The following is a 26,618-nucleotide window of genomic DNA, read 5'->3' as shown; positions in this document are numbered from 1 at the left end:
GGGCATGTCTCGGTGGGCTCCGGTGTGAACAGTGACTAGATACAACGTGGGCTAAGCATGACTCATGTAATTGCACATTAATGACACTGTCTAATTATGGGTGCGTGAGCTGAGCTGCGTGCCAGACTCAGCGTAGGGTCCACAACCACACAGGTTTTTTAATCTCTCGTCTCCATCAGTACGAAAACTTAAAGCTAAAATATCTTCAAAATGTTTTCTTGGCACTATTACTGGTGTATAGGTTTAATTCCTGCAGTAAATTTTAAGTACTGTAAGGCCCACCAACATAGAACTTATGAACAAATACAGAAGTTGATTATTGCACTAACAATGTGCACGTATACACCTGCTGAACCTTGTAAAACCAGGATTAGCTTAAACAATATAGTCATAGACACTGAATTTGTAGCTAAAGCACTGATGGTATAGTCATACTAATGAAGCTCTAGCAGTCAGGAAGACTAGACTTCTGCATGCTTAGGCGTAGTAATTCTCATACCATTCTGCCATTCACTCCTCTGCATGCTCACTTATATTTCCTGCTGTCATTATCTGGGGCTGTCAAATCGGGACATCAGCTGTTCCATCAGCTGGTTTCATCTATCCAATAGCACAGTGACACAGCTTCATCTTCAACCTATTCCTACTACCGTCTGTTTAAAGATGATTCTCTCTCTGCTTTCAGCATGTTCATGCAACGGCTGCGCGCCCCTTCACCTCCCCATTTCCGCCCCCGCCTTCGCAGATCCATCAGCTCATCATGCCATCTACCTCTTCAGCCATCAGCCTCAGCAGAATCATCAGCCACCACCACCAGTGTCTGGACTCCACGGGGGGATTTATTCTGCCGCTGTTCAGGGCAGACGCCCTCCACCACCAAAATCTCCCTGTGGAGTCTAAGTGCCAAAGACTCAAGATTAACATCTCACATCATCTGTTTAAATAAACACCATCTTTACTTTATACACTCCTCTCCTGATTGAAATGTACCTATATGTATATCCTGATGTCCCACTTTGGAGAAGAACTTCAGATTTCAGACAGAGTGGAAAGCATGAAGCCACAGACCACTTCTCCACTGTAACACGGTTACCTGTGTGGATTAACAGTGTTGAAGAGTCACCTAAGGTTCACATGGCAGGTGCTGAAGATTAGCCTGCTGTGGCTAGAGAACATTTCAGACCTCGTAGCAGTGTAGTCCAAACTAAATCGAACTTGGCGTGCAAACACCAGAATACTCACTGCAACACAAGGTCTGTTAATTTAATGGTGTCAATACCAGTTTAACTTGCTTGCGGGTTACAGTAGGAGCAGACACGATTAGCTGATTAATCAAGTAGTCGTTCTACAGAAAAATTATGTGTAACAATTTTGATAATTGATTTCATTTTACAAGCAAAAATGCCAAACGTTTGCTGACTCCAGCTCCTCAAATGTGATGATTTTCTGCTTTTCTTTGTCCTATTGTAGGAAAGTCTATTGTGTTCTGTTTTCAATGTTCTTATTGTTGTCAAGCCCCCTTTACAATTGTGAGTTTTCTGATTTTGGTCCTAGCGCACTTGCCTCCATAAGGCAGGATCCGTTGCCAGTCCGTGCATTTTGTAGAGTAGTGCAAAGTCAGACTCCTTTACCTATTAAAATAAGGTAGGGCAGGCTTTGGGATTCCATTTGAGGTAGTGATTAGGAGCTCCATCATGTTGTTGTATCCTGCAGCGTAAATCGTGGGTCAGGTCAAGTTTGACTGGGTTACACATATGGTCTAGGCAGAGGAACTTGCTGAGACAGAGTCCGGTCAAGAGCATTTTGTTGTCTATCAGACGGAGCAGTGTAGCGCTCTGGTGTTGGAGGTTGAGCCTGAGGCAGGTTGGTGGCAGCAGGATGTACACACATTGTAAATTGAATATCCTTTTGGTTTGGACCTTTAAATTGGAAAAAAACTAGATGTCCCCTTGGATGAGCAGCCCTCATTTCAAGTTTTTCAAGAGAAGAAATGAACACACACTAAAAATAGTACAACTCGTGTTGACCAGTTAAAGGTTGTGGTGTTACTGGGGTTGGTGAATAAGAAGTTCGACTGCACATGCTGCAGCGATCCAGGCAAAACCGTAGCACTTCCTTTAGTTCATAAACTAAACTGGTGACATTTCACCAGTGTGAAATAACAAATGTGATTTTGTTTGGAGAATACAGTCTTAGGGATCAAATATCAATCACACAAAGAGGAAGCCATTGTAATGTGTGTCTCTCGGTGTATGAGTGATGTTTGACAGAAACACCACAGCTCCGTCCGCTCAGTTCCTGTGCTTGTTGAAACAAACTGCTCCGCAACAAAAAGAAAAATGCTTCCATGTTTTACATATGCAGGCCAGCTGCTTAATGCTAGATGCATTCTTCTCTTATCAACCAAACAACAAAGAGCCCACAAGTATGCAAAAAAATATGAGTAAACAACTCCCATCATTCTGGACGTTATCCCCCAGGGCGCATTACATGTTACAGTTCAGCTTTGATTAGGCCCTAACTGGAAGGACTCTTCTGATGATTGTCTGCTTTTTAATATTCTGTTAAATAAAATTGAAGCAAAATTGCAGCAAAATCATTTTGTCTTGGTTTATTTTGGATATTTTGTGTGACTATTAAAAAAAAAAAAAGTGTTATAGCCTCTGGCTCATATTTGGAAACGATGAGGCGAAATTCTTATTCATGTTCCATCCTATGTAAATAATTGAATTCTGGCAACCAAAATAGGTCCAGTACTTGAACCACAGCTAGGGTGTATTTTCAAACTTTAATGACTTTGTAGAAGAATAAGCTGGGACTTTGAAAGAGTGCCAATTTATCAAGACAGAAAAAACACTTTCAGCTGAGAACACGCAATTAGCAAGAGCCCAATCTTCCCCATCCTTTGGATGCAGGACAGAGATCACTAACAAAACTCTTGCAGCTAAAAATGGCTTTTAATGTGTCTGCCAAACCTCTGCTCCCTCCCTCACTACATAGCCTTTCCCAATTATTTCCCTGTGCTGTAATTCTGCAAGAATGTGTGGTTTCTAAAGACTGCAGTCTGGCTTTCCTGAAAGGTCCAGAAACAACACATGATGCGGGATGGCTGGCGCTCCACCCTGGGCTCCAGGTTTTACTTTACTGATGGGCTGAGGATGCTGGGGTCTCAAGAGAGGCATAGTATTTGTAAGAAAATCAAAAGACAAGTTAAGAGACAGCATTTGCTCAGCTCTTACGGGAACCTTTGAAAACAATAAGAGATGAAGCAGTACGCTCATATCGATGTTATACACATGCGAAAAACAAAAGATATGCTGTGAAAGCTGGGGGACAGAGGTTGTGGTGGTACATCCCACACTAAAGAGGAGCCACTATCAAAAACCCACCAGGCAACAGATGTTCCCAGCTGCTTTTGCACTGCAGGTCTAACAAAACTTGCCATAAAGCCTCCTGTGGTCACCAACTCACACATAGCGAAGTGTAACCACACTAAACAAAAGCAGAGGCTGCAACAGTAAGCAATCATCTTCAAAAAGGCATCTTTAATCAACTCTTCAGAGCTGTGTGTTGATGCAGTGAATGTGAAGGCAGCTCTGTCTGCCACACAGATGTCACGAGTGTCACTGTAAAAGCGGGACGCCACAATGTCACTCCAAACTGACTATAAAAAATGAGTCTCTAAAGCAGGAGAGAGCTGAAGTAACCACGGTTACGTACGAGAAAATTCAGCAAATTGTATATTGCTATCATCTTATGACAAAACTACATCTTATAACTGTCATTTTGGCTCTTCAAGCTTTGGTCCTGGCGTGTAAAACAGACCTTTTTCTCATTGACAATGAAACTACAGTGATCAGAACATTTAGACCTTAAGTTAAATAAGTATTCCAGCAATTTATTATTCCACTACCAAAAAGTTGGAAGGACTCACAAGACAAAGATTTAAAAAAGAACAGTCAAGTCGAATCAACTGAGGCAGAGATATTTTGGGTTGTCTTCCCATAATGCAACTAAATAGCATTCTTTTGTTAGACTTGCCCTGCCTGCAAACCCCCATTTCTTTCTCCATGCCCCTAGTTTGTAGCACAGACTTTCCAAGCCCAAACCGAGATATTTTTTCAGGCTCGACAAAGCTCCTCCAGAGCCACAGCAGACATTATACAACTATTTTCTCTTCTGATAAATTCTCTCCATGAGTAATACACTGATTTTGATGTAATAAGTCAGTGGAAGTTTGGCTGGATTTAACACTGTGACAAGAAACTTCACTAAAACTGATAGAATCACAGAAAACTATTTTGATAAATGTTCCATCGTTTAAGTCATTTTTCAAGCAAAAATTCCAAACATTACCTAGTTTCAGCCCCTCAATCATGTGAATTTGCTGGTTTCTTGTGACTGTCTCTGTGACAGTAATTTTTGTGATAGTTGTTTAGGTTTTTGGACTGTTAGTTGGACAAATAAGCTGGACTAGCAGGCAACGTAAAAATGTCACCTTGGACTTGAGGTCCAACAAACATGTTGGATGGATTTCCTTGCTCATAAAACATTTGGAAAGCAGAAACACCACGTCCTGTGTGTTCTTCCATTTTCGCATTTAAGTTAGCTAAACAGGGATGCACTCATAAAAACATTGCTCCATAGTGCTACTAGTGGTAAAAACTCCAACCTTTAAGTTTGGCTGAGTTCAACAATGACACTGAGAAAACGAAGAAAGTTGTTCCTGTATTTGCGTAAAAACTGTTTCAAGGGTTAATTGAGCAGAACTACTGGTTATAAGAGACGATTGCTTAAGTTAGCCAAAATGTTATGATGTTATGTTCTGAGAATCCTTAATTCTCTTTACATCCACTACTTAATTATTTGTGATGAATCTGAAAAGCTCTACAGAGACTGCTGGAAAGCCAGGAGGTTCCAGCGTCTGCTGGCTGCCTGGACAGAAAGGATGTCCTGCTGAGTCTGGAGGGTAGCAGCAGTCATGCAGCCATCCCACTCACCCACCCATCACTTGATTAAACAAATTATCGTCATCAAAGTAATCAAGCTTTGCACCCTGCCTGCCCGCTTCCATTATACCATGAAAACTGGTTTAAGCATAGCATGGAAACGATACAGATTATAAGTGAGTGAAGCTATGACCTTGGCTGATGTCACTGTCAAAAGGGCTTATTTTTTGGGGGGTGGAAGTAAAATGGAGAGAGCTGGAGAGAAAGGGTGAAAGCAAGAAACAGACCAAGAGAGACACAGAGCGTCAATGAGGACAGCGTAAAAGCTGGTTTACGTCCTCAAATTTCCGTATGTTTTTTATTTGACACAATTAATGTGTTTAAAATCTTTGAGAATATTCAGTTTCAAATTTCCAAACCCAGAGCACGGTAAAGCCTGCAACCTAAACAGTCAACCATGCAAAAACAGATTTTACAGTAAAGAGATGAAAGGGTCAACCATGTACCTGACTGTGTACGTGACGCATTCTGACTGGCAGCCTCTGTTTGTTTAGGGACCTCTCCCTGAAATTTTCCACCCATCAAGAGGGCTATGTGGTCGCGCCCGAAAGGAGAGCGCCAGCAATGAGCGTGTCAGTGGTATTTGCATTTAAAATCAAAATGGATTCCATCTGACACGGTTTCTCTGGTCTAAAGCCTCTCTGGGCTGAATAATAAACCCAATCCCTCAGTGTAATAGAGGAGTGACTGCTGGGGTGCTGAATGTAACATGGTGCTCTGCTGAAAGGGTTTACAGTCACTGTTGAGAACACAGATGGCTGTTAACAGAATGCATTAGTAAAGATTAACTCGCCTGGTAGAATCACCACATTAGTGCCTCTGATCATGTTAACAACCACGGCAGTGAGACAGAGTGTGGTATGATAAAGCTTGCAACTTGACTTAGGGCTGCGCAGTTAATTATGTATGTCAAGTTTACTTTCAGAAAAAAAATTTCTGAGAATATTGGAAATATCAAAATGTCATACAATGTAGAATATCCACTGGAGTTGCTCTAAAACAATCGATTAATCAAGAAAATAATTGGCAGATTAATTGATAACGAAAATAATCATTAGTTGCAGCCCTAAAGACAACCTGTAAGAAAAATAACCAAGACTGATAATCATCATTCCATGAAAAGCTGGGGAATCTTTGCTTATATACATGCCACTCTGTTTTGTTTAGTTGTCCTAACTTTTTTTTGTGTGTGCAGAGGATGAGGTTAAAGGACTGTTGAAAACCTCCATAATATTTATATCCGGAGGAAAAAAAGAGCCAGAGCAGAAGAGAACAAAAGGAATAGAAACAACATTAAGGCTATAGAGTTTCTGGCTCCATTCATAGAGCACAGGAGGAGCTATGTTCACTGGTTTTACTTTTTTACACTGCAAATCATTTTAGGGGGAAAATGAATGTACATTTTTTCAGATTACAGACTATAAATTAGTTTCAGACTTGCTGTAAAAAGGCCCCCAGTTTGATCCTCAGTAGCAAATGAAACTCCACTCCAAGTATTTTTTTCTTTTAATTTCGTGACCATGTCCGTTTATATATTTGCCCCCCTTTTTCACCACTGTTAGCTCATTCAGTCTTACAGTGTGAGTCACTGTCTGGACTGGTTTGATGATGTGGTCACAGTTTAGACTTTCAAACATCGGATGTCTGCCACAACTGTACACAGGAACATCTGGATACAGATCTAGGGTCTTGACATCACGGCTCCTCCAAATCAAAATAAGGAAATTAAGCAAACCTCAGCAAAGTCAGCACTCACCATTGCCTTTGAAAGTGGGATTAAAAATTAGGATATGAAAATATTACTGAATATGGAGTGTTGGAGACAGATGCACAGTTTTCTAAGCTTGGAAAAAACTAGCTTATTATTAAATTACAGGTTATGTCCTCATAAGGAAATTTATAAAAACTGGAAGCATTCAGGAGTTTACTGAGACTACCCACGTGGAGACAGATGGAAAGACATCTACTTCCTGTTTTTTTTTTGTGAGCCATTACAATGACGAACACATCTCAATAATGAATATTCATGAGCGCTCAATTGGAGCCTTTAAAGTCACTGCTTTTCACTAAAATGAGATGAGTTTACACACCAGCGTGCATTTAGAGGAAGAAGTGCTATGAGCTATGTGGGGGGTTCACTAATGAATTCCCCTCTCCAGCTCATCAGCTTCCCAAATACCCTCTGGAGTCTCAAAGGTTTCTCGTGAAAACAGTTCTAAATTAAGTGTCTGCATGGAGTATAATTTGCAGTTGGTGATACACCCTGCATAGAAAGCATGATTTACACGCTTTAGCTCACTTAGTGCTGTTTTGACTCAAGATGGAGGAAATAATGGAAACACCAGACAAGAAGTACATTTTTTCTGCTTGGAGGATTGCCAGTGCAGATATCAATTTGGCGCCTTTTAGAGACAATAACGGGCGCTCGTAAATATGAGTGAGCACAGATGTGTTAAATGTGCTGTGCAGATTTCCACAGCAATGTTGGGAGTTAGATGGAAAAATCTAGCTGACGTCATGGCTTCAAATATCTGCCATTTTTTTGGATAGTATACAGATGGAACATATTTGGCCCTAAGATCATTGTCTGTTCAGCAGAACAAAGTCAACCAAGAAAGTTTCACAAGCAGCATTTAATTTCACTTTATCCTTTAACAAGCCGCCCAACAAAACCTGAACTGGCCACAATCTACACTAATGATATTTAATACAGCTTTAAAAAGGGAAAATGTGTTTGTTCTTAGTAAATTAATCTGCAACCGTTTTGAGAACCAATAAATTGTTTTAGTAATTTTTCCAGCAATACCAAACATCTGCTTCTCAAATGTGAGGATTTGCTGTTTTTGTCTTATATAAGACAAAAAAAGAAATTCAAAAATCTCAAATTATGTGCATTTTTCATTATTTTCTGGCATTTTACAGACCACACAATCGACTAATTAAGAAAATGATCTGTTAATTAATTGAGCTGCAACCCTACTTTACATAACATGACTGACAAAAGAAAAGAAATCCTATAAAAGTTACACCAGATTGTCCACATTGTGTTGAACCAGTTTAGTGGGATTTTTATGATTAAAAGTGATGTGTGTAAGTCAAAGCTATTCTTTTCCATGAGTACAGACACTTTTGAGTATAGACTTGTATTCAAATCATAATAATTTTCACCTCTCAACACACTCATTTTGGCATTAGTGTATTCTCAAAATTGCCAAATAGAAAAGGCGATAACAGTTCTTTTTAAAATCACATTAAGAAAAAAGTGAAAGCACAAAGTTACTTTCACAGTAACTAGAAAGTGAACAGTATGGGCAGATTCCTTAAACTCTCACAAACAGTTACCAAAGCATACCAGTCCAGTTGTCACATACCAAATACCATTAGTAGCACTACGTTTACCACATGGGTTTGTCTCTGTCATTTCACCCCCTGCCAAGTTAGACTCTTTTCACACCTCATACAGCAAAGATCTAGACAGGTCCTGCCTGGCTTGGGAAAATCTGAACACCAAAAGGGAGGCAGGGCTCACACTCTTCCCCCACTCCCTTTTCCTCATCTTCCTCTTCTTTTCCTCCTACCGACTGAAACTGGAAGGCAGGAGGCAGTAAAAAAAAAAAAAAAAAAAAAAAAAAAAACCACACACAAGAGAAAGAAAGGAAGAAAACAGACGTCCTGACACAGGGTTTTCCCCATTTCTCTTTGTCACAACCCCAATCCCCTCCACCACAAGTCCTGCCAAGGAAGTTTCCATTTGCTAAGCTAATTAAATAGAAGAAAAGGGGGAAGAAAGAGAGAGAGAGAGAGTACAGTTCCAGGTCTACTATGTCTAAATATTTTCATCCAGATTGCCATAAGCACATGCAGAGGCTTTTGTTGTCCACTGTTGCAGCCTCTGATAGTCTGCAAGCTCAGGTGGCTGTGGCCCAACATAAACCAGTGCTGCTGTTGCCGGTTTTGCTGCAGCCACATCTCCCTAATGTGTTTTGCCTATGCCTTGGTGGCTGTGATGACAGTGTATTTTAAACATGTGGCTATAAACTCGCACACACATATCCAGAGGGACATAAAAAGGCACGGATGTCCAAACCAGCACACACAAACACATGCACAGTCAACAGAGTTTGACTATTTGTGAGTCTTTACTAGTATGCCCAAGTCCCTGCCAAAGTAAGAGCCTTATCCAACTCGTCAACAACAGAGAGGAGGAGAGAGGAAAGCAGCTCCTTTCAAACAGGCATACGTCCTGCAGATGTTAGCAAAGCACTCACATCTTAAGGGTAGGGAAAGAAAAAAAAAGTGGTGTAAAAAAAAAAAAGAAATATATTCTTTCCCTTCAGTCCTTCAGCTGTCTGAGAGGGAAATATAATGCCACTGTTCTCAGTCTAATCCAAGACACTGTGGTAATGACAGGCAGCATCTTGACCATGCTGGCAGAGTGATGTGGCAAGAGGGGGGCAATGTAGAGGGGGATAGAGAAAAACAACACGGGGAGGCAAAAGACCATGTGTGCGAATGTGTGTTTATCTTCTTCTGTGTGTGTGCCTGCATGGTGACAAAACAGGAGTTCATGCGTGGACACAGATGATTCAAGGGAAAAAAGGGGGGGTGGTGGTTGCTGTTGTGCTTTCAGTGGTCCAGCAGCCCCTGCCTCCTGCCTTCTGTAGAGTCCATTAGTGATTGCATAATGCTTGGCAGACATAGACTGAGTGAATGCACCCCCTGAAGGGTCGGACACCAGCAAGGAGGTAGGTTGCTCTGCAGAGCAAGAGACTCTCTCTGTTCCCATGTGTGTCAGTGGCGGATTCATTAGAAAAATAAAAATAAAACGGTGGCTTTTTCACTGTCAGACAAAACACAAGCAGTTGCATGCAGGGGGGCGGCTTGTGTCTTCAGTTTGAGGAATTCTAGGTTAATGCAAAATAAAAGAGCATCATTAAATATACAGCAGGAGAAGCCGCAGTCACAGCATCTGGCCTCTGCTTCTATGTGGCACTACATCCTTTCATTGCTCTGCTCCAGCATTACCTTTTATACCTTAATTTTTATTACATTCTTTATTTGGTCATTTTCCTTGCATATCATTCCTTACTGCCCTTCTCCCTTTATATTTCCTCCTCTTGCATACAGAAAGATGGAAAAGAGTGTAAATATTTTGTCCATCAACTGCAGACAGACATTTTACTTATTCATCATGAAGTACATTGGAAATGAAGTGCTTAAGATGAAGCATATCGCTTTTACCATTGGAGAATGAAGAGAAAATTTCCAATGAACACACCTCATTCAGGCTCTGAAAGCCTTGTGCTGTGCAACAAAACGAGTGAAGCGTTGCATTCATTTCAGTAGCCTTGGAGAGGGTGTGAGAAGGATTAACAAACATTAAAAGCAGTTGAAAATAAAATGCTTTTGGATTTATATAGACTTCATATTAATCTACACAAAAGGAAATAGTAGTGGGTTATTTGTTCTCGGTGCATCTAGGAGTAAATTATGCGTTTGTGTGTGTTTTATAAGTATTTGTCTGGTAAAATGCAGTAGACAACTGAAGTTGAGAGGAAGGTCAGCTTTTGCGTCTGTGCTGTTCATTTCATTACCATCAAATCAGCAGATATAAAACAAGCCATAAAATTAAACTTGAAAACCAATGTGGGACCTAGATAATACATCCATCACAATACACAGCCTGCACCTTTTCCCATCACTTGAAAAGCCATCAAAGGCTTCAAGTTGAAGTCTTTTATTTGGTGTCTTGGCCTTTTTACTCTTGAAATAATATAAGGGATTTTATTTATTTATTTATTTATTTTGGACTATTTGAGGGTAGTTTATCATAGCGATCCTACCTCACTTGCCCTTTTGAGAAAAGACTAAGACAGTTTTCACCCTGCATCATCTTCATGAATGCCCAGAAAGAAAATAAACAGATATGTGAAATCTTCCTTTTGTTAGCTCCAAAATGCCTTGAACTTGAAGAGAGACATTCCATGTCATAATGAGTCTCTCCTCCTCTCTGCCTCACTCTTCTGCCACACTCCAGTTTTCCTCTGAAGTGATTCTTTTGAGTCCAGCATCAGAGTGCGAGACAGCACTCAGAACCCCCCTGTAAATCACAGATGTAAAGGGAGGTGAACAACACCCACGCTTCCCACCAAAACATGACATAAATTACAGACCACAACATCTGGTGAGTGGCGTGCACCGAAAAACACAACGGGGCAGGCTTAGCATATACAGCCTAGCTCAGCCCAGCCAAACTCTTCCTGCTCATTCACAAACATTCTTGGAAGCAGAGGAGTTGAAAACATGAAAAAACAGTTTGAGAGAAGAGTTTCAGAGGAGAGCAGACCATTACAGTTCCACATTCACTATGTTGACCTCATCTAATGAGAGATTCCTTTAACTGGAGGCATCAACGTGCAGAAAGACCTCACATGTTGCATTACTGCCAAAGCATTACTAGCTAAGTAAGCTGGTAAGCAGGCAAGCCAACAAAAAATAGCAGTACGGAACATAAACAGTCTCTAGACAAAAGCACAACCATTTAATATGACTGTATAGGACTGTGAGTGACAAAAATAATTTGTTTTTCAAAGCCAGAGGCGGTGATTTTTATCTTAAAGTTTTCAAAAGCCGCTGAGAGTTATACTGTACCTCTGTGATGTGATGGGGTAATTAAAACGCAGACAGATGTGCCTAAAGCAAGTTAGCAACTGCTTGTCAACACCAGTGCCAATACTGAGAATCAATGTCATGTGTCAAATTCCAGTGAGGCCTTCAGGGGACGCAGATATAGGGGAAGCAGATATTGATCAGGTTAAAGTGTGTGTGTGTATGATTTGTCTGTGTAAAGTCATCTGGATGATGATAGTCAAGCATGCCAATCTTTCCATATTCTTGTAATATATTTTGCTAAAATAAGGTGGATTTAAGACCATGGGACATTATTCTCCAAGTGACCAGGAAAATATCATATACACTGCAACCCAAACGTAATAAATGCTACCTTGGTGGAACTTTTTAAATTGTTGTGGACACTGTGTCATAAAAGTGTTTGTTCCGCTCTAATGGCAAGTTTTAGGGCGTAATTTGTGGTAGTGTAGTACTGTACTCTTGGTGTATATCGAGCTATTGTATATACAGCATTAAGTTAAAGTTCAATAAAAAAAACCAAAGTATTGTGTACAGATACACAGCCCTGGTGTAAAAAAAAAAAAAAAAAAAGAGATCATAGAAAACATGTAAAAAATGTACTCTGAGGGTGATCTCATGCAAAACAATGAGTCATTAAAACAACAGTGTCTGAATCAGCTAATTGGACAAGCGGCTCTAACAGAGGAGGAGGCACTGTGCCAAGCGACAAGTCACAACCCACAGAGAAACAACAGGAGGGGACAATAATGACAGGGGCTGCACATGAAAGTGCCAAAATCTGTCATTCCTACAACCCGGCTAATTTGCAGGGCGATGCACACTCAGTCAGGAGGCACGATGCTGACTTGAACCTGCAACTGGATCAAGGAAACAACAGGGATGAACAACAATATATGGGTTTAAAACTTGACCGTTACTGATGATAAAAAGGGGAAAAAGAAAATTGAGAATTAAAGTTAGGATATTGCTCAGGTTATTCATTTAAATGTCACAACCATTAAATGATTGTCACCAAAAGGAAGAACACAGAGATTTATCTGTCTAGTAAGCTGGATGGCTACAATAACGATGGCATTTACTCAATAATGCATCTATTTCAGTGAGCATGGACCTGCACAGCTGTCATAGGGATACACATTATAACAACAAAACGCTGTAATACAGCTCAAATACTGGAATAGAGGCAATCTGTGTTCCTGTGTTATGATAATATCCTTCATTTCAGATGTCATATAGTCTGTAACATTCCCATTCCATGTGATATTTCTAAAGCATTCCTCTAAAGTGTGTCTTTACTGGTTATGCAATTACTTCATAGCTTTGAAAGAGATATTTACGCAACAAATACAAGCATGCTGAATAAACTTCATCCATATAGGTCCCTTTTAAGTATTACTGTTACAAAAAAAAAAAAAATGAAGCTCAAGCACATTGACATCTGCAGGCTCTATATGAGCTTGCCATGCATATTTCAGTATCTTATTATATATGAAGAAATTTGCTGTGGGCTAAGTCTTGTGCAAAGTGGCAGCAATAGGCCTGCCTGCTTAGTTGTCAGACAGAGATTCAATGGACGAACAGTCTGCCTCTTTGGCAAACTACAAATGAAACGTTTCTCATCTCATTTCCCATCATATTACCGCAGTGTTTTGCACGAAATCAGAAAAAAAACACACACACGTGGAGATCAGCAAATGCTCCGAAGATTTTCACAAACAAACTGCAAAAAAGCAGCGAGTGGTCTCGCACAGCTATCACCGCGTTCTAAGTTTGCTTTGCAAAAACTTACCGTTTCCCCGGAGAGGAAGACGGTCAGCCCGAGGGTCAAAATTATCCACACGTTCCTCATTATTCCTCTTTATTAATTAAAAACGCGTTGTTACGAGCGCAATGTTAAATCTTTCCACCCTTCTTCGTCTTCCTCCCACTCGCTTTCCTTGCACCCTTCGCTCCAACTCCTGCCGCTTCTCTCTCACAGGAGTGGGATCCCACCGGATACGTGTTGCGTTTTGGTTTATCCTCCCCCCCTCTCTTTCCAGACACTTCTTTTTTTTCTTTTTTCTCTATGTAAATCTGACAAAATATATACAAATAAGTACGGTTTCACTGCAAAATCCTTCGCGCGCCTTGTGTCAGTGAAATCCGCACGAGACACCTAGTTCGCTCTCCTCTCTCCCTCAGCGCTCACTTGAAATAACGAGGACAAAGTAGGCACGAGCACGACCGACGCTCTGCTGAGTGCGTGCGCTCCTTTCGGCCATGTCACCGCGAGACAGAGAGAGAACTTGCGACAAAGTAGCCGAAAAGGAAGCCAAAAATAACACAGCAATCATAACAAATCAATTATGTTGTCTATTGACGCACAGCAACTCCTTATAGGAGTTATAATTGATTATTCTTTTTTCCCCCTACTAGATTGGTCGGATAACAGACTGCGAGGAAAAGTCTCCGCTAATTGAGCCATTTATCTCCACGTCTAGATAATGATCATTATTTGCACCCTAATGAGGATTCCACAATTTCATTCACTGGCTTTCACTAACAATCAAGTCTCATGTTTATTATGCAGCGATGATATTGTGAACACGTCTGATTAGTTGTTCATTGCTGCTGTATTTTAGCATGTACTTAGATAAATGCACTACTCTTTATATATGAATAAAGCACATAATATCTGCTTGAACCTGTTTGAAATACACTAAAGATTGAATATAAAAACTGAAAGGAGTTACATCAGTTTTATGACTAGAAAGCCCCCAGTCACACTGACTTCAGTCATTTATGGGCAAAGTCTCCCCCTGCTGGTATAAATGAATAACTCTCCCCATAATCTACAGACTATCACCTCATTAAAAAAGGTGCTTTATATTCAGGCCTGTGCTTACAGGATTAATTTTTTTCTGAACATTTTGTTTTCTGTCTGTAAACCCTGATTTGCGAGTTTGTGCCTTCAGTCAAATGTTTGCACATTTCCACCATAGGTGTCATTGACAATGGGGACGCTGGGGACATGTCCCCACCACTTTTGAAATTATCAATTTTGTCCCCATCCCTCTATAAAAGCCCCCCCCCAAAAAAAGACATATTTTGGTTAATCAGAATCAAAATTTCTGATATAAAACAAATCCTAATACTGCCTTTATACTGACCTGCTACACTTACTTGCTGGGACAATTCCTATAGGAGATGAACCCAACACACATTTTATTTACTTGCCATACTGATCTGTAGAGATAATATCAAGAAAATCCTTACTTGTCCCACTTTCTGCGGAATAAAGTCCTGGGTAAATTTGTTTTCCCCCCCACACACCATAATTACTCTGACCTCATACCGATGCCCCCATTACATTGCCTAAAATTGAAGACTGTTTAAAAAAAATGTTTTCATCTGAGCCCTTATGTCCCCACCGCTTTTAAACACAAAGTGACGCCCTTGGTTTCCACCCTCTGCACACCTTAAATCGCTGTTCCAGGGTTTCTACAGAATCATAGGTTAGATGTTGAAGTGTTTTAAGTAAATGATTAGGTCATTTTAACTGGTTCTGTAAAACCATTAGCAAGCTAGAATCTCTATCAGCCCCAAAGAAACGATTAGTCAGAAGTTAAATGTCCTACCCTCCCTCTTGCGAATCCCCTGTTTTCTTTTTAAATTTCTGTGTACAAAATTACTAAAAGTCTGTTAGGGTGCACACACAGACCCCTTCATGCTTAACAGTTTGTAAAATAAACCTGCAAGCACAGACCTGAATGTACAAACTTTCAAGTTTACAGGTACAAACTTAAATGTACAAATGAACAAAACTAAGATTACAGGTACAAAACTCCATTTTCAAGCATGATCACTTTACTTAACCTTTACCATTAGATATAAATAAGCTTGCAGTGCACTTTAATTAGCTTTAAAACATGTGCAACCAATGCATGATTTGAGAGGCAATTTTGTAATTATTCAATTAATTTAAAAAAAGGTGTTTTTTTTCCCCACATAGCAGCCTTCAAATGGTCCACTGATGACAAGCTTGCCAGCACAATCTTCCACCTTGCTGTCAAATTTCCACGTCACTAAAATCCATTCAGAACAGCATTTTCCCAGAACCTTTAAAAAACCACTAATCCCACCCGATAACAGTCTGCCCTTTGTGCACAGTAAACCCTACAACTCTCCTGATCACAAGTACTGCCAAGCTAAATTCCTTAGGCACTATTTTAGCCAGATATATTGCAAATCAGTTCTGCAGATACAAGGTGACTTCCTTCAAATACAGAGGCCAAAAACCTTTCGATGTGTGTAACACAGACTGAGGTATAGAGGTACTTGTGCATTGGTGGTGCTATTGAAAAATCTTACATCTATCCATAATGATTTGGCTGAAATGTGAATATACTCTACTTGCCTTGGTGCTAGACATAAGTATATGTTGTAATATATGCAAACGCTAATTAAATTGCTGAATTCGACCACACGATATCACACCCTTGACTTGGTTTAACCAATCAACCTTTAACACTGGGATGGGAAGAGATGTTATTCACAGCCAAATTATAAAGCTTTACTAATTAGTGCCACTGCTGGATCTCTCATTTAGAAAAAGAAAAACTTTCAGGAATTTTGAAATCATTAAATCATTCTGACAACTGATTAACAAGAATACTTCTGTGCAGTGAATCATTATTGTGCAGCTTTTATGTGGAGATTTCGCTGGTATTCACTGTTCATTAACTTTAATTTAAAAGAAAAATAATTCCAGCTTTTTAAACGGTACTTTAAATAACTTTAAAACACAGTTTGGCTTGTGCTTTTTCACAGCAAAGAGGGAGTGCAAACAATGGATAATGACACTCACTGATTTTGTTACTTTCCTCACAGCTCACTATTCTAATGTTCTGAAATCCAGCATTTATGTTTCAGGGACAAAATCAGGTGGTAACATCGGGTAAAAGAATGGTCTACTGAGAGTGTACTGGAATTATATCCTAATGTATTTACTGATGAAGAGAAGAGTAATATATTTTCTTTTCGACAGGTAACTCTTCCACCTCCGATGATTGGAGACAATCCAACTAGAAGTCACACAATTTTAAATACACAAAGATATCCATAAGAAGTCTGGCTCTGCCCAAAGGTAACACAATCCACCTACTAGCACTTCTAAAGCTCACTACACACGTTATATCTTGTTTGTTAAATCCATACAAAAATCGAATGGGGATTACGTGCAGGAGTTTTCTTAGCCCTGACCAGTAACTGGAGTTTCCGCTGGTCACCTGGCAACTGGTCCTGGCCAAGAGGTAGTCTGGCACAAAGGCCCCCGTAAAACAGCAAATTGTCATTTTTACACTTTGGTTTTTGTACTGATTAAATAAACAAGATATAATGTGATAATTATTGAGCTGTAGAGGTGTTGGTAGGCAGATTTTGTTACCTTTGGAGAGAGCCAGGCTAACTGTTGTCAGTCTTTATGCTAAGCTAAGCTAACTGGATTTTCACCTAATTCTCGGCAAGAAAGGGAATAAGAGTATTTCCAAAAACATTGAACTGTGTCTTTAAGGCGGTAGTTAACATTATGGGCAGCCTTTTCCGGTAATTTACACTGACTACAGATGTTGTCTTCCACAGCCAGTGTAGCACCTCTTTGATTATTCAGTCAGGCCAGCGAAAAGGACCTGTTAACTGATAAGGCAGGTTTCACTGTCAAGTATCTGACTGCTTGCCTGGTACAAGGGAGGAGACAAAGAAGTGAAAGTAGCCATCAGGGGACGAAGACAAGACAGCAGAAGAAGAGGGGAGAAAGTAACAGGTCCCATTGGATCTGGACAATACTCTTTGTCCTCATCAAAGTGTTCATCCTCTGTGACCTTAATGGAAACAAACAGCAGAAAAACTAAGTGATACCAGCCAGATTTGGACAAAACAGGGGAGTGCTTGACTTAATCGTTTTGGGTGTGGATTGGGTGTAAATTTAAACCAAGAGCACTTAAAAAATTTTAAACTAATTTTAAATATATCCTGTGACCCATCCCCCATCCTAATGCACAAGCTTCCCAGGACTCCTCCTTCTTCTCCTCCTCAGAGGGCTTAACTCTACTCCTGGTGTCCCAGATTACGCAGCCAATTAGGGCGAAGGCAAAGCCCCTTCTGCTACCAATCCTGGCTAGAGAGTGGTGTGTGTGTGTGTGTGTGTGTGTGTGTGTGTGTCAGCCTGTTGTGAGACAGCACAAGGACACAAAATGATTCAGTGGTCTTCATGATTTAAATAAAAAAAAAAAAAAGGTGAACACTGATCGGGATGACAAACTCTGTGTGAAGACTGTATAATTTGATTTCCCAAATACATATTATCCAATGTGAATTATGCATGCAGTGTGCTAGACTTCCTTCATTTTCATATGTGAATTGAATACCTTTCAGACACTATAGAAAGTGCAGACCTTCAAAATTGTTATTATTATATTTTATTCAACAGCACCACCAGCTGGTAAATAAGACACTGATTTAAATTCAGAAGCAATACAGTATAATGTGTGTGATGACCGTCCAGGGAGGTGCTTTTGAAAATGAGCCACACATGAGCAAAGAAGAACAAAAATCTGTTGTCTTTCCTCTCTGTTTTTGACCCTGTTGGCTGTGCTGAGGAATGCATTTGTAAATCATGCGATATCTGTGTTACGCCAATGAAAATGCACACTCACACTCAAAACATTCTGCCACTTTCACACATACAAGTCATTCAGTGTTTGAGGTCACTGCCTCTATGGTGGCTGCAGAGTTTCTAGTGTTTATGTGGGTGGTGCTGCCATATCTGGCAAGGCCTGTCGACTTAGGACCCATGAAGGATGACCTGCTACCTCGAACGTGGACGACAGGATGCTCCTCACTGTTGTTATTAACATCACTCCCTGGTTCATGGTCGCTATCCTCATCTCTGTTGTTTTTCTGTTCTCCACACGGTATCAGGGTACTGCGGCTGAACTGTCTCAATGGCTTGCCAAGAATCCCAAAGCTGATGTAATAAATAAATTAAGAGAGAGAGAACGTGGGGTAAGATGGATTAATTTTTGTTTGTTTTTCACAACCCAAGTCCTTTTTTCTATGCTATCTTGGTACAAAAACACACGTGAAATAAAAGTGTAAGTCTATGAATCATTTTATCCTTTCAGTTGATTAAAGATCTGGTTAGATGGCAATAAAGATTCCCATTACATATGAAATCTGAGATTATTCAGTTAAAACCAGACAGAGCGTTCTTTAATACAATATGACCACTGGGGACACTGATAAAAGAGAGTGGGTGTAGAGTGTAGAGTGGGTATTACTGCCCAGCATAATCACAATAATGTTCAGTTTTTCCATTCTAGTTACCAATTTCTAAGAGGTTGAAACAAAAAAGGCAGGAGAAACCAGAAAAAAAAACAAAAACAAAAGCACCCCAGTTTAATACAGCTAAATGTACTTTAAACTAATTATTAGCAACATTCAAATATATCATTAAAGCTTCACTATATTTTTACATTAACACAGCATCAAATGACTTCCTGTAATGCAACAAGGGTCACTGTAGTACCCGACCCACTGAAAATTACCACCTCACTCTGCAGTTCAATGGAGCTTTAAGCTTATGGTTTTGGTTTTTCAACCACACATAGATGGTAGATGGCATGGCATTCTTATGGCTCTTACCAACCCCCCTTACCTATATAATAAAACCATAGGCAACCCTTTCCACCAATCAAGTCCTGACCAGCAAGTGGCTGGTGAAGAAAGTCAACCATCTTAGGAGTTAGTGGACCTAACCAGAACTAAAATGCCAAAATCATGACACCAACAAGGTGCTCATGTGACTCCGTGCCTGCTGGATGACTAAATGGAGAACTAACAAGTTAGCCATAAGCACTTGAGAAGCTAACAGTTTATCCGTGGTATATTAAGGGAGTTTGTTTTGGAATATGTCTGCCCCCCTAGTGGTCACAAGTCACTTTAAGTCCATGACAATTTGTCTGACATCATCATACACATAGCAGTAACTGTTATTTTGGGTATGGCAGTAGTGAAACAGATACATCATACCCTTGATCAAAACAAATTCCACCCTCCTGAGTGTTGATTTACACCACCTGACACTGGCCAGCTGCTGGTTGAGCTCCTCCATCAGGGCCTTGGTGTCACAGTGCTCGACCTGCAGTGGGCTCTGCCTCCTGGCCCGGCTGCTGAGGAACAGATGGGGTGACCGTTCTCTGGGTGTGGGCAGCAGACACACCATCAGTGGGGATCGCTGATTAACTATACTGCTGAGGGCCGGATGCCTGTGGGACGTTCTGGGGAAAAAGTCAGATCAAGGAGCAGGGACAAAGAATTTAATGAATTTGTTGTGTACAAACACCCTAGGGAAAGATGACGGGGGACAAATGAAAGGAAAAACCTGAATAAAAGAGCGGAGAAACATATCAAATGCAGATGCTTCCGTGCACCAGGGCTCACTGAATGGTTTGGTAAGTTTGAAAATGATGTGAATAAAATGCTACAGCCTTTACAGTCACCAGATCTCAACCCAGTTTCATACCAATTCACTTCAAATCTATTTAGTGATGTCTGTGACTGTCTCTGCTATATGTCCTTTTGTTATGTCTGGATATGTTTGTTTTTCTTTCTTTCTTTCTTTCTTTCTTTCTTTCTTTCTTTCTTTCTTTCTTCTGCTGTACTCAGGTCTCTCTTGCAAAAGAGATCTTGATCTCAATGAGATTACCTGATTAAATAAAGGTTGTATATATAAATGAGGGAATATCTTGTGGAGGAATGGTGTTCATCTCTCCAATAGAATTCCACAGACTTGGCGAGGAGCACTGAAGCTGTTCTGGAGACTTGTGGTGACCTGGTGGTTTTTCCTTTAATTTATCACCCATCTGTATATTGGAGGAAACACAGCGGGCAACAAATGTGTACAAAATTTTCTCCAATACATTATACTTATTATACTTTTAGGAATTAAGAGAACAAACGTATGAACTTTCACTGCACACATCTTTTACACCATTAATTAAACCAAATATGATAATACTAAAGGTCTGTCTATACCGTATAGCAGTTCATTCACGCACAGACAACAGCTGTATAAGCATTTTGAAAAGGAGACATTCCTCACATATTCCATTTTGTCATACATACCTATAGTACCCATGGTGGAAACTTAAACAAATATCCAGAACTAATTAATCAGGAAAGATTCTACGGTAGCCAACTTCTCAAGATCCAGGTGCTATTCCAGAACAAATAACAAAAAATATATAGTCTGATAGATTTTTTTTTATCACAGTGTTTTGCACAACAGCTGGAAGTGGTGCTAAAGCTAGTCCAAATCATGTTGTGTACATCCACCCTCAGGAAGAGAGCAAGCTTCTAGCCCAGCATTTGATTGTTTGCTCTCAACCTGACAGCAGGATAGAGCACTGGGCCTCTTGACAGCTTATACAACTGTCAATCTTGTGTCAGACACAGCAACACAACATAAAACAGGCTGTCAGACAGACCCCTCCTATCGGACAAAGCTATGAATCTGTCGACATCAATCATATTCCAGTTAGAGGTCCGACATGACATCCATCAAACACAGACAACTTTATTGCTGGAGCTATTAAGTTATTTACTCTATAATACATCAATCAGGGCCAGACTGGTTAAACATATTGATGGTTAAACAACAGCTATTAGTTAAAGTGGCTATAATCAAGATTTCTAAATTAACAATGGATCACACAACTACTTCCACATTAAAGTCGTCGCTGGTAGTGATGAACCCTGTACTGTATGAAATAGTATGGCAGGGTAACAGAATCACAGAAAGCAGTGTTTCTGTTGGTTAATGCCTGGTTTATCAACTCAGAATTAGATTTTTTGAATTTGTTATTGAATTAAGTTTTTAATGATAATAAATGAGAGGCAAAGCAAATATTCACAAAAGTTGATGAAAATGTGACTGCCTCCAAAGGCTGACCAATGCTGAAACTTTACTATCTCCAGAGGGCCATTATACTGTATATTGTAGCTTACCCTCTCGAACTGGCCTGTGGGGGCAATCAAAAATGTATAGGATAAGTTCACAGAGATATGAACCTAAACAGTAGTGAAATACGAGGCATAACATGCTGTTACTTTTCGTCAATCAAAAATGATTCTACTCTAAATACATGTACAGTGATAGTGATGGTATCACATGCCACCTCAACCAAACCTTTACTTCACTTTAACGTACCTGTGCTTGAATGTGCTAATACATCCCGTCTCCTGGAGGTCAGCTTCTCCCGTCTTTGCTAAACCATTAACAGAAGCGAAGGTGATTCCTGAGTCTCTGTCAGTCCTGTTCTTCACTGCCGTGTTGAAGGTGTCAGAGTACAAAAGACGCCCCACCTCCTCTTGGATGTCCCTCAGGTCCTTCCTGCCAAACGTCACCCAGGACACATAGCAGAAGAAGCTGTACAAGCACTAGAAACGGAGGGTGAGGGGGAAAAAGGGAGAGAAGTGAGTGAAGAGTGTCACCTGGGGTTCTTTACACACAAATCCATTATTTCCTTAATTCATTTGATTCGTCTGTGTTTTTAAAAGGTCATAACAGCTATTTCTGTCCAAAAAAGGTCACATACAGAGCAGAAAAATAAGCTGCTGCTGTTAGCGTGATATTTCACCCCCTGTCCACCCACCTGGCTGAAAACTGGAGGGAGCCTGTCAAAGCAAAGCACCTGTGTTGAATCAACATCTCCTACCATTAACTAATTCATTAAGGCCACCAGGCATAACCAGCACTCAATGTCGTTCTGTTCTGCTCACTACCGTCTGTATTCACAGATGGTGAACTGGCCTTCACTCTGTGCAGATGAGGCAATACAGTTTTGAATGTTTCAACATGCTTTGCAAGGAAAGACATTTCATGTCAGTTACAAATCAAATTGATCAAATTTTAAAAAATGGGGGGATTTGTGAGGGGACAGATTAGCATCATTAACCAGTTCCTAAGATTCATAATAACCTTAAAAACATTTTAATTGGAGCGGTCCATTTGCAGTTAAGTTGATTAGTACGTCTGTCGCACATTGTAGGATTCTTATTGCACCTACCGCATGTAGCAGCCATTCTGTACTGTTTGACGACATCTGGCCCCTGGAAAAACACATAAAAGCTTGGTCTTTCTTCAAGAGGGACTTGAGAACAAAGAGCAACATTTAAAGTCAGATCTGAGATACAAACACACAACCAGTGTACATGAAACCATGCCTATATTTGATCAAATATAGGTCAGAAAATTTAAGAAACAAAGGCAATCATAGAAAGAATTGCAGGAGTCATAAAAACATCCAGTAATAAAGCTTTAAAATAAAATAAAAATAAAGTAGATAAAGTAGAAACTAGTGTGAGACCTTGTTTGCAGTTCAATTCAATCAAAAAGGTGCATAGTACCTGAATCCAGTCCTAGTGCTTACATATAGGTATCTAAGGTTACGGAAAGGATAGGTTCACATTTCTTCAAGTCTGTTTTAAAGCAATACTCAAATGCACATATGTACATTGAAATTTTGGTTGCTGTAGTTTTTCGTCCTGTCCATACTGACCCTAAAGATATTCCTCCTTAATGTGATTCCAATGGATGTGATGGGGAACAAAATCCACAGTCCTCGTTTGGTATAGCATAGTATGGTATAATATGAGGCTTCAGCAGTCTGAGTTAGCCAAATAAAGCGTGTATCTATAAAACTCTCTTTAATACCAAAGTCCTTCTTTTTGTTACTGTCCCTCCACTGCATCATGACAAGGAAACACTTCACGGGGAAGCACAAAGCAGAATTTTGGTACTAAAAAGACTTACTTCGGACGATACCTACTTGATTTGTCTACCTCAGGCTGCTGAAGCCTCCTATTAGCTTCAACTAAACTTTAGAATGCATTTTTGCACAGAAAAAAGGCTTTTTTATTTTGTCCCCCATTTCTTACATTGGATAATGACGGGATCTCTTCATAGTCAGTATGGACAGGAGGAACAATTACAACAGCCAAAAACACTATGAATGTCATTATGGATGTGTCGTATCAAGATAATTTTTTTTTTTAAATGTGAACCTATCCTGTAAGTGATTATTGTATCACTTACAACTGTGTACTATAATGACAACATTTAACATTTAATGTAAGACATGTGACAGCAGAGCTTATTATGTGAATATCAGTTAATAAGAAAGTTCATACAACTTTGCAAAACAGAGAGCAATGATGCACAATGAATATTTGTTCAACTAGTAAAAATGTGAGTGTTTGTGCCTTACCCCATTCAGATGATCATAAAACTTCAAAGCATACATATCATAAAAATTTCCCTGAATTCCCAAAATGAACCTAATATATATATATATTTTTTAAATCCTGCCCTTATTTAGGATTTCCTACATAAATGTAATGTTTTTCAGTGGCTTTCTCAGAGTCTCTTGGGAAGACATTCACTACTGCTATCCAATGGTACCCAGGAGGTATTTTGAAAAGGTATGATGAGTGATGCATCCTGGTAACTATACAACTGAGTGAAAATATTGTAGGAGGAATAGCACATTCTCTGTCTGCCACCTGTTCTGAATCTGAACAAATACTCACTTGTGATATGACGTGTGTTGATGCTGTTCTATCTCCAGGTCCATGATTAGGCTGAAGTAGCAGACAGCCAGCTTCTTTTGAGCCATCTCCTTTTTGGCCAAAGCCTCCGCCATCATCTGGTGCTCTGTGATGATGTCTACACTGGCAGGTTTGTTAGAAAGGGAGTGAGGGTGTAGAAATACAGGACAGAGAAGAGAGAAAAGGGGATCGAAAAAGACAAAAATGTAAAGAAATAGAGTCACAGACATTGGTAGATAAAGAAAGGGGAAGAAACACAGAAAATAACTGAGATAAAAAATACCACAACATTAAAATAAAGGCAAAAATCCCCAGTCTGTAAGATACATGATAGCAATATATAGTATAATAGACAACACTCTTCCATTCTTAGCATACTTACGCCATTAAAGGCTTAGGTTTATTCTCCAGAGACTTGTATTCAAAGAAACAAGACAGGTACAGGAGAAGCGTAGTCAGGACTTCATCAAGCTCTTTACTCCTGGACAACGACAAGCAATTGGTATCAGTGTATGACTTATCTTGTCATACAATGTACAACAATGGGAACTGTATGTATGTATAAAGATGTTGTATTCCTTACTTCAATACAGCCAAGAAACAGAATGGAATGGGAAGTGAATAATTCTCCTGTAGCAAACTGACAGCCACCTCTAAAACACAGAGAGCTTTGTAAGAACAGGGTCAAAGGTCATCTAGCACTCACTACGTATAGAAATATCATTCAATCATTCTCTGGCTAAATGCTATCACCATTACCAAAGACCAATGTTTAGTTTATTTTCTCTTTCATATGAAGATCTATCATTCATGGACTGATCTTAATTTTGGAAAAGCAATCACTAGGAAATGGTGTGCATAGTGGGATAAGCCGTGAAGACAAATCTAGAAATGTATTAATTTGGTTGCCCAAAAACCTCAATCTTTGTCCGGTCACTCTAGGGATACCAATGCAAGTAAGTAATGGAGCAAATAATCACAAATGCAAATCTGAGCAATCCCTGATTCCTGTATATTCACACATAGCAAACTCCTATCTGTTCAGCAATTACCAATGCTACAGGAAACAGAGAGGAGCAGCTGACTTAAGTCATGCGGCATTATTGTTATGAGTTCAACAACATATTGACACTTGCGTTTAACATCATCAGTGGTGATGCGGTCCCCTCGCCTCTTCATCACTGAGGACCTGTAAGCATTTAGATGAGCAGGGCTCAGGCTCTTTCTAATGCTTTGGTGCCCTCTATGGTTCAACGTACAGATCTCAGCCAACCTGGAGAAACAGCAATGATCAACATATGCAGGTTAGTTGTGTGTATGTGTAGTTCAGAACATCATGTGCAATTACAAAAAGAGGTGATTATAGGGCTACATTTACTCTGCCCTTCGACTAATCATAAACACGGTTGAATAACGTGAACAGAACTTTTGAAAGCTGCTTGGTGACCCAGGCCTACCACTCTGACCGCTGCTGAAGATCGTTGAAATTGACATTGGTTTGCCTCCTTTTCCTTAAAACACCCTCCTCTGCTGGACTAGAACTAGAGAAAAGGGAATATGTTTACAATATTATAGTTTAACAACGTCTCACGACTGCTAGCAGATGCAGTATGCTAGTAATTTGGCCCAGCTAGCCTCACCTGACAAACTCCACTGTTCGAGCTTCTTCATTCCACACCCAGCTACCTGAAGGCGGTACACTGACCTGAAAGGTATTCCTTTAATGTCAGCCAGACCATTTAAATGTGTAATTTGGGGAAAAAATGTAAATATGTATTATTATCGTAACTTAAAAGATACTTTTTAAACGGTTAAGTTAAAATTGCAGCACAAATACCGGTAATAATAGTTATTGGTAAAATTGTAACGATATCGAACGTTTTTATCGTCACATAACGTCTTCAAAACTTATAAAATTCATCTGTCTCAATGTGGAAACGTACGTTTCTCGGCTCCTCGGGATATTTCTGCATTTCTGTGAACAAAACTTGTTAAAAACTTTACAGGTTAGCTCTTGCTCCTTCCTCCTTGCCGTTTGCTAATGTTAGGCACTGTATCCAGGCAACAGCCAATGGGAAAGAAGCTGGCTCCATGACGCATTAGTACATGACGCTTTTAAATTGCATCTGCATACAAGCGTCGTTCTATTAAATCTTCTGTTTGGGTTCCTGGAGACCCCAGGTCCTCTTTGTCTATAACTATACTTAGACATTATGTGTGCTTTTTGTAGAAGGTTTCGTGAAACTTTTGTTCATGTTTTGGGACTGCACCTGCGATTAAATATTTTCTATATAGACTGATAACATTCTTCAA

The 26,618-nt window shown here is 39.9% G+C and overlaps 2 protein-coding genes across 5 annotated transcripts in view; both read right to left on the bottom strand.

The window, feature by feature from the left end:
- The window catches only part of sdc2 (syndecan 2), a 46,760-nt gene extending 32,862 nt beyond the window's left edge, over positions 1–13,898 (bottom strand). Inside the window, exon 1 of the mRNA XM_044170609.1 lies at positions 13,450–13,898. Within this exon, the coding sequence (XP_044026544.1) occupies positions 13,450–13,509 (60 nt within the window). The 5' untranslated portion in view covers positions 13,510–13,898. The remainder of the gene's footprint in view (positions 1–13,449) is intronic.
- Positions 13,899–18,099: 4,201 nt separating this feature from the next.
- On the bottom strand, positions 18,100–26,615 carry LOC122863826 (protein phosphatase 1 regulatory subunit 36). 4 transcript variants are annotated; one of them, XM_044170600.1, is made up of 11 exons: positions 26,249–26,407; positions 25,946–26,010; positions 25,763–25,846; positions 25,442–25,578; positions 24,889–24,958; positions 24,688–24,786; positions 24,288–24,428; positions 22,766–22,808; positions 21,907–22,136; positions 19,775–19,975; positions 18,100–18,663 (listed from the first exon to the last, which is right to left on the bottom strand). In XM_044170600.1, the coding sequence occupies exons 1-11, from the start codon at positions 26,276–26,278 to the stop codon at positions 18,387–18,389; spliced, it is 1,377 nt and encodes a 458-aa protein (XP_044026535.1). In that variant the 5' UTR covers positions 26,279–26,407; the 3' UTR covers positions 18,100–18,386. The 4 variants fall into 4 exon arrangements, with proteins under 4 accessions (XP_044026535.1, XP_044026537.1, XP_044026536.1 ...); XM_044170602.1 differs by having other exon boundaries at positions 25,732–25,846; positions 25,946–26,023; positions 26,249–26,366; XM_044170601.1 differs by having other exon boundaries at positions 25,732–25,846; positions 26,249–26,342.
- Positions 26,616–26,618: the final 3 nt, after the last annotated feature.

This window comes from Siniperca chuatsi, linkage group LG17 (assembly GCF_020085105.1).
Source record: "Siniperca chuatsi isolate FFG_IHB_CAS linkage group LG17, ASM2008510v1, whole genome shotgun sequence".
NCBI lineage: Eukaryota > Metazoa > Chordata > Actinopteri > Centrarchiformes > Sinipercidae > Siniperca > Siniperca chuatsi.
This window is presented reverse-complemented; position numbering and strand designations above follow the sequence as displayed.